This window comes from Anabrus simplex, chromosome 4, assembly GCF_040414725.1.
Source record: "Anabrus simplex isolate iqAnaSimp1 chromosome 4, ASM4041472v1, whole genome shotgun sequence".
NCBI lineage: Eukaryota > Metazoa > Arthropoda > Insecta > Orthoptera > Tettigoniidae > Anabrus > Anabrus simplex.
Window position 1 is genome coordinate 211,959,013 of NC_090268.1, and position 19,441 is coordinate 211,978,453.

The window sequence follows — 19,441 nt, forward strand, 5'->3', positions numbered from 1 at the left end:
ATACTGACGAAATTGTTTTGGGAGCGGTATGCACTGCCTGGCATCCAGCTGGAGAGATACCGCAACGAATGGGACGCATTTACGAATGGGACCATTGCTGAGACGTGGGCAGGAGCCTACGAGCCTGAATTAAAACATCAGTCGAGTGAATGGCGCCGCCCAGGTTCGCCACGTCCACAGAAATGTTGACAGGGATCCATTCGGTTGAAGCTTATGTGGACTGTGGAGTACAACTACGAGGGTGTTACTCTTACGCATTCTGTGTCTGAGGTATAAACCGTCAACAGTGACTACCGTTGCTGAGTTTTGGAGCGGCATCTGCGGTGCGGCTATGCGGAGCAAACGTCCGCGTTTATCGCGAGACGATCGCCCTACATGCAGCCTGCTGCGAGAATGCATATAGGACGGTTGCATGATTGGGAAAGGTGTTTCGTGCAAGTCGGAATGAGACTGCGGAATTGCATCCTCCGTATGCACCAGACATGAGTCCTTGTGATTTCGACCTGTTTCCGAAGTTGAAGGAAGCCCGCCGAGGCCACCGTTTTCCTGACGTGGCATCTGTGCTCCGCGCATTAGGGCGCTCCGTCGCTGTCAACAACAGAGAATGCCTTGTCAACGGTCTCCAACGGCTTCCCGACATTTGGCAAAACGCAATAGACTTTGCGGGTGACTGCACTGAACGAAAGTAATGCAATTGTACTTGTCATTTCATTAAATATTGAGTTCTATGAATATTGCCACTATTTTATCTATAGCCCTCGTATTTACACAGCGACCTCCCAATGGAGGTAGCCCCAAAGGACTCAGTGTATCCACAAGGCAGTAAAAATATACATTAACATACAACAATATGATATAAATGTTCAAAGAAGACCTAGGGATCTGGATAAAGATGATGATTCAGAATTTGACAACTCTTCTTTAGAACTGCGCCACCTCGAACGAAGGTTGGAATGTGATATACTTCACAATATTCCTATACAATGGGAGTTACAGCACCTCGTACTCCTATCAGTAGACCTTCAACACATTTGAGCTTATATTTGTCTTTGATCTTTTTCCACCTCCTCAGAGTTCGTGGATTAAAATCGAGTTTTCCCGTGGCAAAAATGGATTACGTGAAGCCTGTGGCGAGAATGCATTACGATATAGGAGCGCTGTGCAGCAGACCAGCAATGAATGATCGACTGATTGATTGATTTCCTGCGTTGCGTTGGTCTGTTACGGAGATCCATACTTTTCAACTCAACACCTTCGTCGCGTGAGCAAACCGAGACTACTTTAAATGGGAGAAGTGCCCCAGTATTTGTTTAAGACAATAGTTCTTAGATCTCACTTTCAATTAAATATTGTTCTGTTACAGCTTCTGGATGATCTGGAAAGCTATGACCTTAGAGCATACGAGTTCATGAACACCATCAACGGTGTACTTGGAATCCCCCCCATTCAGCCCAAGCACTCCCGCCACACCAGGGGCATCAAGGAGGTGATTGATGAGATCCGGGCTGTCCTCCCCAAGGAAGAGATCAAGGCTCTCTATGACGAGAAAATGCTGAACAGCCCCGACTTCAACAAGGTCATCACGCACCTACAATCCGCTGAGTTCAAGGTAACTATTAACAATTTATTTTCATTTACAGAATCCGTGAGAAGAGTATCTGGAGATCTCATATTGAAATATTAGAACTAAGGCTCCTAGAAGGAAACCATAATTTAATTTTATCGATTGCAAATGTTAAAAACATAAGCTCTTTCGGCTAAAGAGCTTAAATGTTTTCTCATGTGGAAATGTTCGGCGCTGTTAGAGCAACACATTTTTAATTTCTGTTGTAGTCATCCGTCCATGAATGAATTTGTAGTAACATATGTTTTATATACAGAGCTTAATTAATGTACGCCAGAATTTGAGGCATTAATAGGTTATCATGCAAACTAATGTGGTTAGTAAGAAGTGTCATCTAGGTCGGACTCGTTGGTTGAATGGTCAGCGTACTGCTCTTCGTTTCAGAGGGTCCCTGGTTCGATTCCCGGCCGGGTCGGGGATTTTAATCGCTTCTGATTAATTCTTCTGGTTCGGGGACTGGGTGTTTGTGTATACCCCATACTCATAAAACGTACCACACTACCAACCACCACAAAAACACGCAATGGTGATTACATTCCTCCACAAAGGGTTGTCGTCAGGAAGGGTTTCCGGCCGTAAAACAGGGCCAAATCCACATGTGCGACGCAGTTCACACCCGCAACCCCACAGATGTGGGAAAAGCGGTAAAATGTAGGGAGAGTAACATATATTCTACCCCTAATTGTTATGAAATCTCTCAGCATAACCATTGTGCAGGCTATAGCAGACTAGGTACTCACTTCAATAAATTTCAATTATAACTTATTACTTCCGTGCCTAACCAGATGGCCTGCCAATACTGGAAAGTCACGTGTTTAGACTGTTTATATCTTAAGCATTTCTTGACAGGATCCGCAGTCCAACACCTGGTCCCGCAATTTCAGCGAAGCACGTTCCAAGTCTCAGCCTAGAATTCAAAACCCTGAAGTATCCGGAATTTGAAAACCTGGCCTCCAGATGAGAGGCAGATATTTTGCCCATATATCACGCCACTAACATTCCAAATAATATTAATCGTTATTCTTTTCAGCAAATTGTTGACACCTTCAGGTCTGTCCCTGAGGAGCAAGTGTTGGAGAGGAAACTGGAAGAATACGGCATCAATGTCGATGAAATTATCAACCTCGTCAAGGATTTCCTCGGCTGGACCCGCTAAATATGACATGGATCCGGAAATTCGACGTGTAAATATTATATACATTGAAACAGAGATTAAATATTTGTGAAATAAAACAATATTGTTTTGATGCTCTATAAATTCCTATCCCCAATGTCCGAAATCCAATCCAAAACACAAACACCAATGTACTAGGGACATGATGGGCCTTGGCCTTGGCTTACCAAGTGGACTGCTGCTAACCCGAAACCTGCCGTTGTTCTTGGCTTACTAGACCAGGGCCGCTATCTGACCGTCATATAGCTCCTCACTTGTAATCACGTAGGCTGAGTAGACCTCGAACCAGCCCTCAGATACAGTCAAAAATTTCTGACCTGGTCGGAAATCCCGTTAAGCGACAGACTCATTTCCTTTATATCGCACAGCTGGCATCAGTAGGTGCTTCTATGAAATCAATGAAACCTCTGTAGGACGATCAGATTACAAATAACAACAAATCGGATGTCCAGAGGGGTGGTCTTTTAAAAAATGACGAAGTATGAACTACTCCTACTGGATTAAGCGCAGGAAAATTTTGCATTAATGTGGGGTAGTTTGAAGTACCCAGTCTGGCCAAAAATACTGTTATAAATTTCGACACACACTGTACAACCTGTTTGACAGGTAAAGAACTACTCGTGTGCACATGTTACCCTTGAACCATTGTTAACTTGTCTGTGAAAGAGGAAGCATCAAGCTCCAGGTTTCAACATGGAATGGGGTAATTTTGAAGATTGTGTTGCTTGATGATGATGCTTGTTGTTTAAAGGGGCCTAACATCGAGGTCATCGGCCCCTAATGATACGAAATGAAATAACAAAAAATTCAAATTCAGCCACTGACTAAAATAAAATTAAAAATGTCATAAAGAATGAATGGATGGACATGATCCCTACACAAAAACAAAAACAAACAAACAAACACAGTGGATCAGGCTCCAAAAGAAGGTAGTTAATTAGAGTATTACTGACCATGGAACCATTTATAAAGCACAAGGATGCTTGATGTCTGAAGGGGTGCTAAATTCACATCTAAGGCCACACAGAATGGTACATGTCGCGAGTGAAGTAGAACCATGGTATTTGTCATTTTGGGGTACTGATCAAAAGTAGCGAAGACTCACGGTGGTCCACGCAAGATGGCACCGCTCACAAGTATTGCAATTCGTACAGGGAACGCAGACCTATGGTGTTTCTCACACAATGGCGCTACTCATAGCCAACGCAAACCGGTAAGGTTCCTCACCTAGGTGTACTAGTCACGGGCGACGGTATTCCCGCGGTGTTCCTCACATAGTGGGTACTAATCACAGGCAACGCTGACCCACGGTGCCGCTCATATAGTGGTACAACTCACAGGCTACGCCCAGACTCGCGGTGTTTTTCACATGGGTACAACGCACGAGTACTGGAATCCACCAGGCCAGGCTTTTTACTGCAACTAATCACAAACCTATTTCGTACCAATTTAGTGATACTACTCGCAAGTACATGCAACCCATGGTGTTCCCCGCATGATGGTACGAATCAAGAGTAGTTTCATGGTTCTAATGCAATCATCCCTTGGTCACCCCTTGTAGTCGCCTCTTACGACAGGCAGGGGATACCGCGGGTGTATTCTACATGTTTGTCCCCCACCCGCAGGGGGTAGTGTGTTCGGTCCGCGAGAAGTATTTTGTTTCCCTCAAGTCCGCCGGCAAGCCGGTTAGGACCCCGCTATCCGCCACCTGGGACGCGCCACGTGGGAGTATCACCTCTTCCCCTGCTACGCCTGCGTAGCAGGTTCGTGGAAATTGTGTTGCAGTAATAGCATTACTTAAAGTTGCAAAATCTCCAAGTGACATTTTCAAGACGCTGCAAAAGCTGAAAATCAGTCTTATGTTTGTGTATCGGACCACTGAGCGATTCACTGCAACCGGGAATCTAAAGGATCGTTCGAGGGAGGGTCGCCCACGCAGTGTCAGGACTCCAGCAGCAAAAAAGGCAGTGGCGGCTCGTATTCGGAGAAATGTGGTGCAGAAGCGGGCTGTCATGGCCCGTGAAATGAACATTTCCAAAAGGTCAATATCAAGGCTCCTGTCAGACGACCTTGGACTACGGGCTTATCGCCAACGAACAGGACATTACGTTAATGTGCGCCTAAAACAGCTGAGAGTGCTTAAATATCGACGTCTCTTGCAGCGTTACGCACAAAATGGTCATCAAAACATCCTCACCAATGAAAAGGTGTTCACTATTTAAGAATCTTTCAATGTGGAAAACGACAGGGTTTATGCATCATCAACCCGGGAAGCCAGTAAAAAGGTTCCGAAAATTCGGAGAGCCCATCATCCCTCCTCTGTGATGGTGTGGTCGGGGGTGAGTTATTCTGGCACCACGCAGCTGCATTTCTGCGAAGAGGATGTTAAAACCAGCGCCAGAGTGTACGAAAGCACCGTTTTGGAGCCTATTGTGAAGAACTTAAGCGGCACATTGTTTAAAAACCAACCCTGGACTTTCCAGCCGGATTCTGCTGCAGCCCACAAGACTACGTCAACTCAAGGGTGGCTTCAGCGGCATGTCCCCGACTTCATTTCAACTGAAGATTTGCGCAGTAGCATGCCGGACCTGAACCCTTTGGACTACCGACTGTGGTCAGTGCTGCAAGAAATGGCACACCACCATTGGAATTTTAAAGCGTTCCTTATTGTCAGCAGTCTCCCAGCTTTTAAGGTTGGTTTCCCATACATCTATCTGGAAGATGCACAGAGCGCGGATTTCTGGCCACAAGGAATAAAAATCAGAAGATTTCGCTTTCAGAGATATGATAGGAGACCGGAAGAAGAAAGAGGGGTGGAACTTCAGTAAACATCTCACCCAATTGCCAAAGCCTGGTCGAGCACGGAAATAAGTGTATTATCATGGAATATAGAGGGAATAAGAAACGTAATACCCCACATATCACAGAAGACAATAGACGACACAGATGTTATGATACTGACAGAGACATTCCCCCACGGAACCTATGGAGCTGCAAGGCTACTATGGTGTACATACGATAGTGACCCCGACGGAAGGAAGACCAGCAGGGGGAGTCACAATCTTCATAAAAGGGAAATTGGGAGATATGAAGCGAATCATCAAGGAGGAAAACATGGTCACAAGAATCACATTAGAAATTACAATAATAGGAATATATATTCATCCAAATACACTTATAGAAAACATAATGGATAAATTATCTATAGCCATATAACGCACTAAAGCAGAAAGGAACGTAATACTTGCCGGAGATTTTAACTGCAGGATAGACAAAGAAAATGACAAAACATGCATCCTTCTCAAAACACTAAAAGAAGAAGAAGGCTTCAGAATAGCGAACAAAAAAGAGACACCAACCTAATTTGCACAGAACGGTTATAGCATCGACCTACTACTTTTTAGAGGAGTACAACTACAGTTAATGTAAACAAGAAGGCTTATGGAACTCATCGGCAGCACCAGTAAGGAAGCACATACCTATAATGATACGCCTACGCATGGAAACCCAACAAAAGAGGGAGGAAGTAAAAGTACCAGGTATATATACCAGGAAAATACAGCGGGAAACAATAGAAAAACTAGGAAAACGTCGGGAAAGCGAGAAACCTAATAGAAGAAGAAAGACTAGAAGAAGCCCTAGAAACAGCCACCAAAGTAATAACGAAATATATAACAGTAAAGGAAAGAAGACACGCACAAGCCTGGTTTGACCAAGAGTGTCACAAGGAAAGAAATCAACTCTAAAGGCCCGGAATGCAGCAAAATTGTACAGACGCCCAGAAGACCTAACAACATATGCAGAAAAAAGGAAAAAATGTAAAGAATTAATAAAAAGAAAAAAGAAAAATATACAGAAAAAAAGGAAGGAAACAAGCCGAGGAAGCAAACTCAGACCCATACATAGAGCTGAAAAAGAAGACGTCAATCGCAGCAGGAGAAATTCATATGTAGAACAGGGAACATCATTTCTCGAACATACTGAATAAGAAAGGGCTGAAGCAAGCATATGTCATAGAAACAGCAAAACCCACACATGCTCTGGAGCCAATAAGAACGCATGAAATTAGGAAAGGAATACAAGGAGGGAGATACAAGAAATCCACAGGTCCAGACAAAATTTACATGGAACACTTCAAAGACTCACTTTGCGAGATGGAAGAATTGTGGAAAGACCTAATGAACAAATGTATACAGACTGGGAAAATACCAGAGGGATGGAACACAGCGAATCTAAAGATACTGTTCAAAGGATAGGGAGCAGAACATCACTAGACTCATTAAGGGGAGTAGCACTAGAAAACGCATCCTTTAAAATTTTCGCGAAGATACTAAATGAAAGATTACTAGAAGCCTTCAATGAGCAAATTCCAGAAAATTAATTCGGTTTTATGAAAGGCAGGAGCACGGTCCAGGCAATGAAATACCTAATAGAACAGGTAGAAGAAGCCTTGAGACACAAAGGAGGGAAATATCACGCAGTCTTTGTTGACTTCAAGAAGACGTTCGACTCAATCAACAGGCGAAAGTTAATCGAGAAAATGAAATGGACAATCAGCGAGAGAGACCCACTAGTGAGAACAATTGTAGCGTGTCTACAGAGGAACATAATCCGAATATACAACAACATAGAAATGTCTGAAGACATAATACAGACAAACGGAGTTAAGCAAGGGGATCCCATGAGTACCACACTTTTCAATATTTACACAGCAGATGTGAACCGTATAGTAGAGGAAGGATCAAAAGCAGAGCTGATCCTATACGCAGACGACATGGTGATCGGAGCGAAAGAAAGGAAGGATGTGCAAAGGGCAGTTCGCAGACTAGAGACCTGGGCGAAGGAAAACAGCCTACCGATAAATGAAGAAAAGACAGTACGAATTACCTTCAGAAAAGGTGGGAAATCAAAGCCCAAATACAACATAACATTAAACCAAAAGCCATTACAAAAGGTACGAAATTATAAATATTTGGGAATAACACTACAGACAATGGCGACGTCCTTTGGTATACATATACAAGAAAGAACGGCAGCTGCAATCAGAACCTCATAAAGCATCCAAACACATCAAACCTATCAATTAGCACGGCGATGAGACTTTTCAAGACGACAGTAGCGCCAGTGATAACATACGGAATTGAGATCGTGGGGGAAAAGCTGAAGATCGGAGACCTGTTGACAATAGAAAGCATAAAAGCAATGTTCATTAACAGGATTACCCGAGTTGGAAAGACAGCGCCATCCCGGATGGTATACGAAATGATGTGGGAGACGTATTTCATAGAAGACATAGAATCACAATTCTACCTACAATCAACGGAAGCAAGGAGGGCACTAGTAAACATCAGGGAAAGGAATAAAAGTGAAATTGACCTCGACTTCTACGCCTCACCAGTGATGACGGACGATATATGGACTAGAGAGTGCAACACGCAGCGTCACGTCATAACACGACCTTCCATACACGGGTTTCACCACAAGATATGCGTAAACAAGAAGTTCCATGAGCCAGACGGAGATTGTAAGTGTACGTTGTGCAGACAGAAGTGTAGTAGATACCACATCATAACATGCAAGAAAAGAACCAGGACAACTACAGACTATAGCAAAGACTGAAATGTGAAATTCAATTAATGCTCAAACCTGAGTGTACATTTCTCTATTAAATATTGTCTTCAGTGGCGGATTTTCCCCTGGATATCCTCCGGTCCGCCATAGACGAGTGGCCACAAAGACGCAGAGCCTGCATCAGTGACAAAAGTGACCATTTCGAAAAGTGATTAGTGATTTGTGTAAAGAATGCCTGTAAGAACAACAAACTGACAGCAAATTAAAATATTTCACTATTTGCATTTTTCACGTTTTAAATTGTAACAGTATTTATGGCTAGACTAGGTATAAACTCAAATACTTCACAGAATAACAAGATTATAATGGACATTTATTAACTGAGAGATATAACCTGCATCTATTGAAAAAACAGCCCTTCTTCGGGTAATGCTGTTTTTAGTTCGTTTGGGCCGCCTCAGGACCGCGGTCCTTTCGTTTTAGCTGTGTTGTTGATTTCGTTATTTTCGATGTTTGCCGCTTCTGGTGTTCTTGATTGTAGGTTCGGATGCTACTTTCTTCTTGGTAGCTTGAGCTCTTCTGTTGGCCTAGTAATACTTCATCTTCTTGCTGAAATATATTTTGCGCTCGTCGGATCATTTCCTGCTCTTGTTGTGATTTCCTTCTGTAAAAGATGTTAGAAAAGGTCTGGTTTTAATATTTGAACGGTACTTCTGTTAATTATTATCGATTGATTAATATTAGGATCTTCGAGATCCTTCTATACCTGCTGGATCCACATAGATCCAGTAGCTTTAAATTCGCTGGCTACTTTGACGATCTTATAGGACAGCCCGTGGGAGCCTATTCTATACAGGACTCCGTAGAAAGACAGCCGTCTTCTGATGATATCTGTGGGGGTTTCTTGGTATTGGTGGAGGAGATGGTAATCATGATGATGATGATGATTGTTGTTTAAAGGGGCCTAACATCTAGGTCATCGATCCCCTAATGGTACGAGGTGTAATGAAATGAAAATTGAAAGCTTCCTCTAAGCAGAAAACCACGCTACGCTTCTGCAGTGAGCAATATCATTGAAGTTTTATAAATCACACACGACTGCGCAACACTTGATTCGCATGTATGCACTGGTACGGATATTCCGCATCACATACTGTTTTAATTGTCGTAGCCCGTATCAAAAGACTGAATTTCTACCTGGCATAGTCCTGAAGCCTGACAATTTTGAAAACTTTCTTAGGTGCTGTTTATGAATTACGTTATGAGCTCAGTTCCATTTCAACCAATGAATATGTCCACACAAATCCGAATAACAAAACAATTACATTTCTAGAAAAAGGTTTGTACGAGTACAAAATAGCACTCGGTGGCAACATGAGAAGATACAAGAATGGATACGTCGGTAAGGATTACGTGTACTTCCCATAGAGTACAACAGACCGGCTTCGAGTACAGGAAGTGGTCTGTTAATGATGATGATGCTCGTAGTTTAAAGGGGCCTAACATCGAGGTCGTCGCCCCTTAATGGTACGAAATGAAATGCCAACAAAAAATCAAAATCATCCACCGACCAAAAATAAGGAAATGTCATGAAGAATAAATGGATGGACATTAACCCAATAAAACAAAAACAAAAAACAGTGGATCCGACGCAAAAACGGTCATAATTAATAGTATTACCGACCAAGAGACCACTCATAAAGCATAATCCTGAATCGAGGATGCTTGATGTCTAAAGGGGTCCAAAATCTGCGTCTAGGGCCCCACGGAATGGTACATGTCGCGAGTAAAGTAGAACCACGGTATTTGACATGTTGGGGTACTAATCAAAAGTAACAAAGACTCACGGTGTTCCACACAAGATGGTACCACTCACAAGTATTGTACTTCGTACAGGTAACGCTGACCTATGGTGTTTCTCACACAATGGCGCGACTCAGAGCCAACGCAAACCGATGAGTTTCCTCACCTAGGTGTACTAGTCACGGGTGCCGGTCCCACGGGCCCCGTGGTGTTCCTAACATAGTGGGTACTAATCACAGGCAACGCAGACCCACGGTGTCGCTCACAGAGTGGTACAACTCAAGGCAACACCCAGACCCGCGGTGTTGCTCACATGGATACGACGCACGGGTACTGGAAAAAACGCCGGCCAGGCTCTATACTGCTACTAATCACAAACCTATTTCATACCTAATATAGTGGTACTACTCGCAAGTACAGGCAACCTACGGTGATCCCCGCGTGATGGTATGAATCAAAAGTAGTTTCATGGTTCTAATTCAATCATCCCTTGGTCGCTCCTTTTAGTCGCCTCTCACGACAGGCAGGAGATACCGTGGGTGTATTATTCGTCTGCGTCCCCCATCCACAGTGGGTAAAGAGAGAGAGAAAAGAAGAAGAAAGAAGGGATCCGTCAGTTCGAATGATGAAGTAACGGAGGAAGAAAAGCAAGGGCCACGAAGGGCGTGAAAATGAAAGACTCCCTAGACCTCGAATGCTCTAATACCGTCGGGGTCGGAAAAGAACAAGAGTTGACCAAGGCAGGTCGGACAGGATGGAAGAAAGTGAGGAGCCTGGCACAAGTAAGTGGAAGCAATGCCAAGACTCAGCTAAGGGCCCCGTGGTCGCCAATCCACACTCCCAAGTTGAGAGCCCCTTGGGCCCCTTTTAGTCACCTCTTACGACAGGCAGGGGATACCGTGGGTGTATTATTCATCTGCGTCCCCCACCCACAGGGGGTAGTGTGTTTGGTCCGCGGAGGGTATTTTATTTCCATCAAGTCCGCCGGAAAGCCGGTTAGGATACCCCTATCCGCCACCTGGGACGCGCCACGTGGGAGTATCACCTCTCCCCCTGCTACGCCAGCGTAGTAGGTTCGTGGGGAAGTGGTCTGGCATGTGCTTCTACCGCCCCATACTTGCCCAGCGGCTAGGGGAAGGCACAGCGACGTGTGTTGGCCTCGATAACAAACGGGTTCAACAACCCCTATACTCTACTACACGAGGGTAGTATGACATAACCAGTATTTCGAACTACGACCGTTCAAAACACACGAGGTCCTGAAATATTTGGCTCATTCATGGAAAACTAATAGACTAAGGTAAAAGGTACATACCATATGTTACGAGATGTATTTGTCTTTACCGACTGGCAAAATATTTGCATGTCTATCCCAGAACCCTATATATCAATGAAACTTTCAGTAATCCTTAGAAGTTACTTTCATGAGCAAAGGGATACGATGCTTTGAATAGGTAATATGCCTTGTTCTTGTGAATGAATAGCTTTCCTTCGATAACAGGCAAGTTACGCCCCACACTTGCCAAACTGGTTTCTGTTTACGTTTAGGAGCACTGCTGTAACAGCTGAACGCTACCGATGCAATGCCACGACATGTTACGTAATAATCTTGCCAAACTGGCTTTATGTTTAAGAGCAACTGAACTTAGGGACTTCAGATACCCCTGGTCATCGGTTTCGGGCCCTGGAAATGCGTCGAATTGTAGGCGTTTAATGATGGTTCTTTTTCTGTTAGGTCTTGTAGGAGATTAGGACCTTACAGTGCATACTGATGCATATATGAATCACTACTTTGTCTCCATAGTAATATATAAAAGGTTTTCTCCTAGGTGCAATTATGCATTGTGATTCATTTCTACATCATTTCTGCTTGGTATTCTATCTTTCACAGCATTGCGAATTCTTTGGATGTGATATGTTTACCTTATCATTGCCGTGACCTCAAGATGTTTCTTTCGTGGTAAATTGCCGTATATTACATTTCACACTGGAAGTAATTTGTTGAAGATGTGTTGTAAAGAAATACACTGACTGGCAGTGACAATGCAACACCAAGGAGGAATGGTTCGAAAGGGATGAAAGTTGGGGAAAAAGCAGAGACAGCACGGACGAATAATTGATGTTTATTTCAAACCGATATGCAGGTTACACAATGCACACGGCATCGACTCAGTAGGATGTAGGACCACCGCGAGCGGCGATGCACGCAGAAACACGTCGAGGTACAGAGTCAATAAGAGTGCGGATGGTGTCCTGAGGGATGGTTCTCCATTCTCTGTCAACCATTTGCCACAGTTGGTCGTCCGTACGAGGCTGGGGCAGAGTTTGCAAACGGCGTCCAATGAGATCCCACACGTGTTCGATTGGTGAGAGATCCGGAGAGTACGCTGGCCACGGAAGCATCTGTACACCTCGTAGAGCCTGTTGGGAGATGCGAGCAGTGTGTGGGCGGGCATTATCCTGCTGAAACACAGCATTGGGCAGCCCCTGAAGGTACGGGAGTGCCACCGGCCGCAGCACATGCTGCACGTAGCGGTGGGCATTTAACGTGCCTTGAATACGCACTAGAGATGACGTGGAATCATACGCAATAGCGCCCCAAACCATGATGCCGCGTTGTCTAGCGGTAGGGCGCTCCACAGTTACTGCCGGACCGGATTTGACCTTTCTCCACGCCGACGCCACACTCGTCTGCGGTGACTATCACTGACAGAACAGAAGCGTGACTCATCGGAGAACACGACGTTCCGCCATTCCCTCATCCAAGTCGCTCTAGCCCGGCACCATGCCAGGCGTGCACGTCTATGCTGTGGAGTCAATCGTAGTCTTCTGAGCGGACGCCGGGAGTGCAGGCCTCCTTCAACCAATCGACGGGAAATTGTTCTGGTCGATATTGGAACAGCCAGGGTGTCTTGCACATGCTGAAGAATGGCGGTTGACGTGGCGTGCGGGGCTGCCACCGCTTGGCGGCGGATGCGCCGATCCTCGCGTGCTGACGTCACTCGGGCTGCGCCTGGACCCCTCGCACGTGCCACATGTCCCTGCGTCAACCATCTTCGCCACAGGCGCTGCACCGTGGACATATCCCTATGGGTATCGGCTGCGATTTGACGAAGCGACCAACCTGCCCTTCTCAGCCCGATCACCATACCCCTCGTAAAGTCGTCTGTCTGCTGGAAATGCCTCCGTTGACGGCGGCCTGGCATTCTTAGCTATACACGTGTCCTGTGGCACACGACAACACGTTCTACAATGACTGTCGGCTGAGAAATCACGGTACGAAGTGGGCCATTCGCCAACGCCGTGTCCCATTTATCGTTCGCTACGTGCGCAGCACAGCGGCGCATTTCACATCATGAGCATACCTCAGTGATGTCAGTCTACCCTGCAATTGGCATAAAAATCTGACCACTCCTTCTTGGTGTTGCATTTGCTCTGTCAGTCAGTGTATATATGAGCTATGATTGATTACTGGAGAGTATTTTAAAACTAGTAGAATTTGTGATCTATTTCAGAATAATTTCCAAAATAGTGATTGATTCATATATAAGACATCTTACATTACCTGAAACACGGTACATATAGGTTAGGTTGATAGATTCCTTTCGGAATATTATCTTTACAGTTTCGTATCACAGTTTTCTTTATTACCATGTACAGTAACACTGTGTGTTAAGTTTAAGTATGTATAATTTGACCTATTTCATATGTCAAGAAAATGGGATGCCGAGTATATTCGCCTGATGTTAGCCAGTATTCCAAGTGATAGTGATGATGACTTGGACGAATGTGATTCCAAAAGTGATCATGACAGGCAGGATACAATACGGGACTGTAACATTGTTAATCTTGATTCTTCAGTGCTTCCTACCGATTTTATAACTCTTAATGAAATTACACAACTCTCAGATAATGATTTGAAGGATCTGCTTGATGAATGCAATCAAGTAGAAATGTTGTGTGATGTTACATCTGCTAAAATTGATGAATCAACAAAATTACACCCAGGTCTCAATATAATATTGTCCCAGAAACGCTCCAGGTTCCTCCTCAAAATATAAATATTTATGCACATTCAGGTAATTTACCCAGTATATCATAAACAACTATAGCAGAAAAGATTGTGCCAATATGGAAAAATATGTGCATTAGTTTGCCTGACGGAATGAAGGAAATTCGAGGAAAAACAGAGCTTTCTATGGCTGTCGTCCATGTACAGACTCCTTACAATTTTTTAAATTCTTCTTTCGTGATGAATTTATCACTCAAATTGTTTCTGAGACCATCAGATACAGTGTACAGATAGATTCCAACAAGCCGTTTGGAATTTCAGAAGTAGATCTCTATAGATTTTCTGTTCCGTATATTACTCATGTAGATGGCGTAGACATTTCCAATACTATGTGGAAAGACAACAAGTGCCTTATGTTTCTTTCATCATAAGTAGGAAAAGAACCATAGTAAAAACTACAGAGATATGGCAGAAATGAAAAAAAGTGGTGAGAATAAAGTGTCCAGCAGTAGTAAGGGACTACGACCCACATATGGATGCTGTAAACTTCCTTGGAAGTGCTGTTGGACGATATAGAAACACCATGAGACCACAAAAATGGTGCATGAGGCTGTTCTATCGCCTTCTTTACATTGCAATCATCAATGCATGGCTGCTTCGTCGACAAGTCTCGAAAGAAATAAACAATTCCTCCATGAAACTAATGGACTTCCGCCTTGAGCTTGCAAGAACCCTGTGCACAATAGGCATAAAGACAACGCCATAACGTTGGAGACCACCTTCTCCAGCTGTAGAACATGTTGAGAAAGGAATTAAAGGGCCATCTGCTCCAATTCCGCCTGCAGGCGTTCGACTTGATGAAATAAACCATTTACCCATTTGGAACTCGACGAAATTAAGGTATAAATTACCAAGCTGGAAAGCACAAACGTATGCCATGTGTGAGAAATGTGGTGTAGCATTGTGTCTAAGTAAGGATAAAAACTGCTACAAGTGTTTCACTCCACAAGAACTAAGAACACACCTCAGTCTTTCAGCAAAATTGTATTCTCTGGTTGTTTCAGATTTGGGCAAATTCATGAACATATGCTTTTGTAATAAATGCATGATTGTTGGTTCAGTAATTGCTAATTTGTAAATTTATGTGTGTAAATAACGAAGTATTTACTCATTAACATTGGTTTGCTGTGTGTGTTTAAGAATAGTTTGGGTTTAATTGGAAAGTACTGCCTGTCCGCGATGATTCATATATAAATCAAATATTTTCAAAACTTAAATTACATTTCAGTTCTAAAATACACTTTTTAAATATGTTTCCATGCGTCAATACTTAACGTCCTAGCCAGAAATAATTATTTCAATGAAATATAAAAAATCATGCATTCTAGGGTTAGGGATTTAAGACACACCTGGCTTCGGGCCCTGGAAATGTATCGAACTGTCGGCGTTAATGCTGGTTCTTTTGCTGTTACATCGAACGTTTTTTGAAACATTAAACGTACTTACATTTTGTGCTTCCTGCCGGGATGAGTGGCCTAGACGATTGAGGTGCTGCCCTGGTGACCCCAACTTCGTAGGTTCGATCCTGGCTCAATCCGATGGTATTTGAAGTTGTCCAAATACGCCAGCCTTGTTTCGGTGGACTTACTGGCAAGTAAAAGAAATTCCGCGAGACAAAATTTCGGCACCTCGGCGCTTGAAAAAACCGCCATATGTGGTCATCATCCCCATGCTCTAGTGAGTATGGAAATGATCTCAAAACCTGTGTCGGTGCGGGATTTGTACGAGCGTGAGATATAATTTTTCGAGCGTAAGTTTGGGATAGGCGCTCGGAGACGTGAAATACGGTACGATCCCCGTTTTGCATTGCGTAAAGGTAGAAGAAATTAGGCAAAATCGTGTTGACGTTTACGTAAACAAAGTTATTTACGTAAACGAAGGAATGCATGGGATAGGATGTCCAAATGAGTAATGTCGGAATTGAATTATCGAAACACATCGAACGTTTTTTGAAAAAATAATGGACATGTCATAACACTAAATACATTAAACGTACCTACATTTTGTGCTTCCTGCCGGGGTGCATGGCTTAGACGCTTGAGGTGCAGGCCTGCTGACCCCAACTTCGTAGGTTCGATCCTGGCTCAGTACGATGATATTTGAAGGTGTCCAAATACGTAGCCTCGTTTCGGTAGACTTACTGGCACGTAAAAGAACTTCTGCGAAACAAAATTCCGGCACCTCGGCGCTTCCAAAAACCGCCAAAGTAGTTATTGCGACATAAATAATAACATTATTATTTCGTTCTTCCAAACGAAAAGCATATGTGTAATGGTAAAATGGAGCATTATAACTTCCTCCTGCTTTTGCAGTGCTAATTAATCGTATCAAAATAAAATTAGTCAGTCTGAGTTGTTCAGACGGTTATAGCACTGGCTTCTTGGTCCCAACTTAGCAGGCTCGATGCTGGTTTAGCCCGTTGGTTTTTGAAGGTGCTCAATTACGTCAAACTCGTGTCAGTAGATTTACGGGCACATAAAAAGAACTCCTGCTGGACTGAATTCCAGCACCTCGGCGTCTCCGAAAACCGTAAAAGTAGTTAGTGGGACGTAAAGCAAATAACAATATTATTATTATTATTATTATTATTATTATTATTATTATTATTATTATTATTATTATTATTATTGTGCCCGTTCGCATCTCGTAGACCATTTACAAAATGGCGGCGTAGGAAGGTATGGCCCATGCGATCTATTAGAGGCAATGAACTTCTCATTAATGCGGTATATAGAAGACCATGCACGTCTCGGAATGGACCAATTTAGAAGCCACTACAGGACAGTAGAGGGTCAATTGGATTGTTTTACGAAAAAATATAGCAGCGGAGTAATTGTTAAAAAAAACTTCACTCTAAAAAATTTCATCGGTAGAGGAAGGACGCAACTCCAAGCCAAGCTTCACATCTGAAGATTATTCAAGATTTCTGAAGAAGATATTGACTATTTCATGGTCGACGTTCAAAACAGACGAAATAATTCGCCGGCGCACAGTATAAGAAGAGCCGAGATATTACAAAAATAAGTAAAGTACGGTGAGCTACAACTGACTTCGATCCCGTGAGCAACCATTCTGCGATTGGCGAAGAAGGACTCACTGTATCAGAGGACCGATAACTTCGTACGGGCAGAAAATTATCCCTGTTGAATTTAAAGAAGAACAAAAGTACATTTCGAATTCTGGAGAAAAAGGCTGTTACATAAATTAATATATATACGGAGAACTTATTTCCGAATGAAGAAAATTTCATCCCTAAGAATAAGAAATAGAACAATCGATTGGGATAGATCATTAAAGAAAGGGAATATATCATGACTGATTTCTCCGCAGAAAGAATTTTCTTTGCTGTCTGCAGAATTGGAATGATGACTGCTTGCTAAATCTACAAGATGGACTGAACTGGGGAAAGGTACCTTCCCAATCAGACGACCAGCCGATGATGGGAAGGCAACGGCCAACCAGACGACCAGCCGATGAGGAAGTAGGCAACGGCCAACCAGACGACCAGCCGATGGCCGGGAAGGCGATGTCCAACCTGAGATCCGGATCCTAACAGAGGGTCTAACCACATCCAAGCAATGGAGCGACAACCAGACCAAGTATAACATCTAACGAGCTAAGTCTTTACATGTTCTAGTAGTTTATTTCAATCTACACCCGCACTCTAACTTCGGCATGTGCCGATTAATTGGTGATATTTATGAATTAATTAAGAAAGTGTGTGAATTATAAAATGAAGTGTGAGATATTTAAGGCTATAACATAAGATGGCAGTGAAGAATTAGAGTTCTATTATATCATATACATGCTACCGCACTTGCTCAAAAATAGTAGAAACTAGCATGAGTAAATGAAAGAAGTGTTTCTTGTGAAGATCTGATAGCAATGAGTCTATACAAGTCGTAAAACTTCGATTGATCTCGTATTAGTTGTACAATGATTACGTCACGATTTACTTGCGCGGCAGACATGAATACATTTAAGTTACGTACTCCTTACTTTATAGAAAGAGGGCATTGAACTTCGATTGCTGTTAAAATATAAGAGGTTATTGAAATGCGTTCATAATAAGGCAATTCTAAGATGCTTGGCATAGAGCTTTAAGATTAATCGGCGATATGTGTACGGTAATAAGTATGCCAGTGGTGTGATAATGTATATTGAAATGGTGTTATAATATGGTTATTTCTCGGAGGGTATTTAGGAATATTTGAAATGCAGATGTTCATTTATGTGCTGCGGTATGAAAAAAAATTGCTATTTGCTGAGGAAACGTTACGTTAGATTAACATGAGGTGAGTTCTGTGTCACATAGAAAGAGTGCACATCGCGCAGATGACCCATTTTAAGGTAAGATTGATATGTACTCTGGTAGAATTGTGATTCGTGACAGTTTTATCTGACATTGGTAAATGCTGTGTAGCATATATGAGAGAGTTCATTAACATATGGTTTAATTATGCGCATGGCTAAGTCTACTTATGATATTCTTTGGTGCGGTGACATATTTCAATATGAATGCGTATTAATTCCATTCTGTACTGACCATATGAGTTGAGTAGCTCACATACATGAGAGATATTGAGTAATAGGAGATAGCTAAAGCACATCGAGCCGATGGTGGAGGTGTGTGTAGATCGGAAACTACCTAAACAGTTAGATAGATGATTTATTTCTTTTAACGCAGAGATGATTTGATTTGAAGTTCTTAAAGAATGTAATGAGTAGGAAAATGGTAAGCTAGGAGCCGTATGTCGTAGGCTCTAGGGAGGTATTGTCTTAGCCCGTGAGTTGTTATTTAAGCGTATTCAAGAAGAGGGACCAAATAATCAGAGTTCGGATTTATGAATGCAAACTTAAGAGAGCAGTTTTATGACCTCATACTCACGCTAGAGTTTATTTCGGAGACATATAACCAAAGATATGCTCAGATTTATATTCACAATCTGACTTTAACCCATTATTATTATTATTACGCTTCATACTAGCGAACTAAACGTTTTTATCACACAGAATTGACTTAAATGTGGTGAGAATAATTAATGTAATTATCGTGACAGTATTCACATCAACAGACAGAAGTATTTAAATGAAGACTGTGATTGCTCAGTGATCAATTGAATATAATTAGAGTAATTTAAACTCATTTCGGAACATGATCACGAATATAGACATAAATAATGAATGTGAACTTGAA

General features: G+C 42.8%; 1 protein-coding gene across 1 annotated transcript in view; it reads left to right on the forward strand.

Moving 5' to 3' along the window:
• The window catches only part of LOC136871762 (uncharacterized), a 305,830-nt gene that overhangs the window by 254,407 nt on the left and 31,982 nt on the right, over positions 1-19,441 (forward strand). The window contains exons 31-33 of the mRNA XM_068227378.1: positions 1,364-1,609; positions 2,655-2,766; positions 5,022-5,491. Of these exons, the coding sequence (XP_068083479.1) occupies positions 1,364-1,609; positions 2,655-2,766; positions 5,022-5,491 (828 nt within the window). The remainder of the gene's footprint in view (positions 1-1,363; positions 1,610-2,654; positions 2,767-5,021; positions 5,492-19,441) is intronic.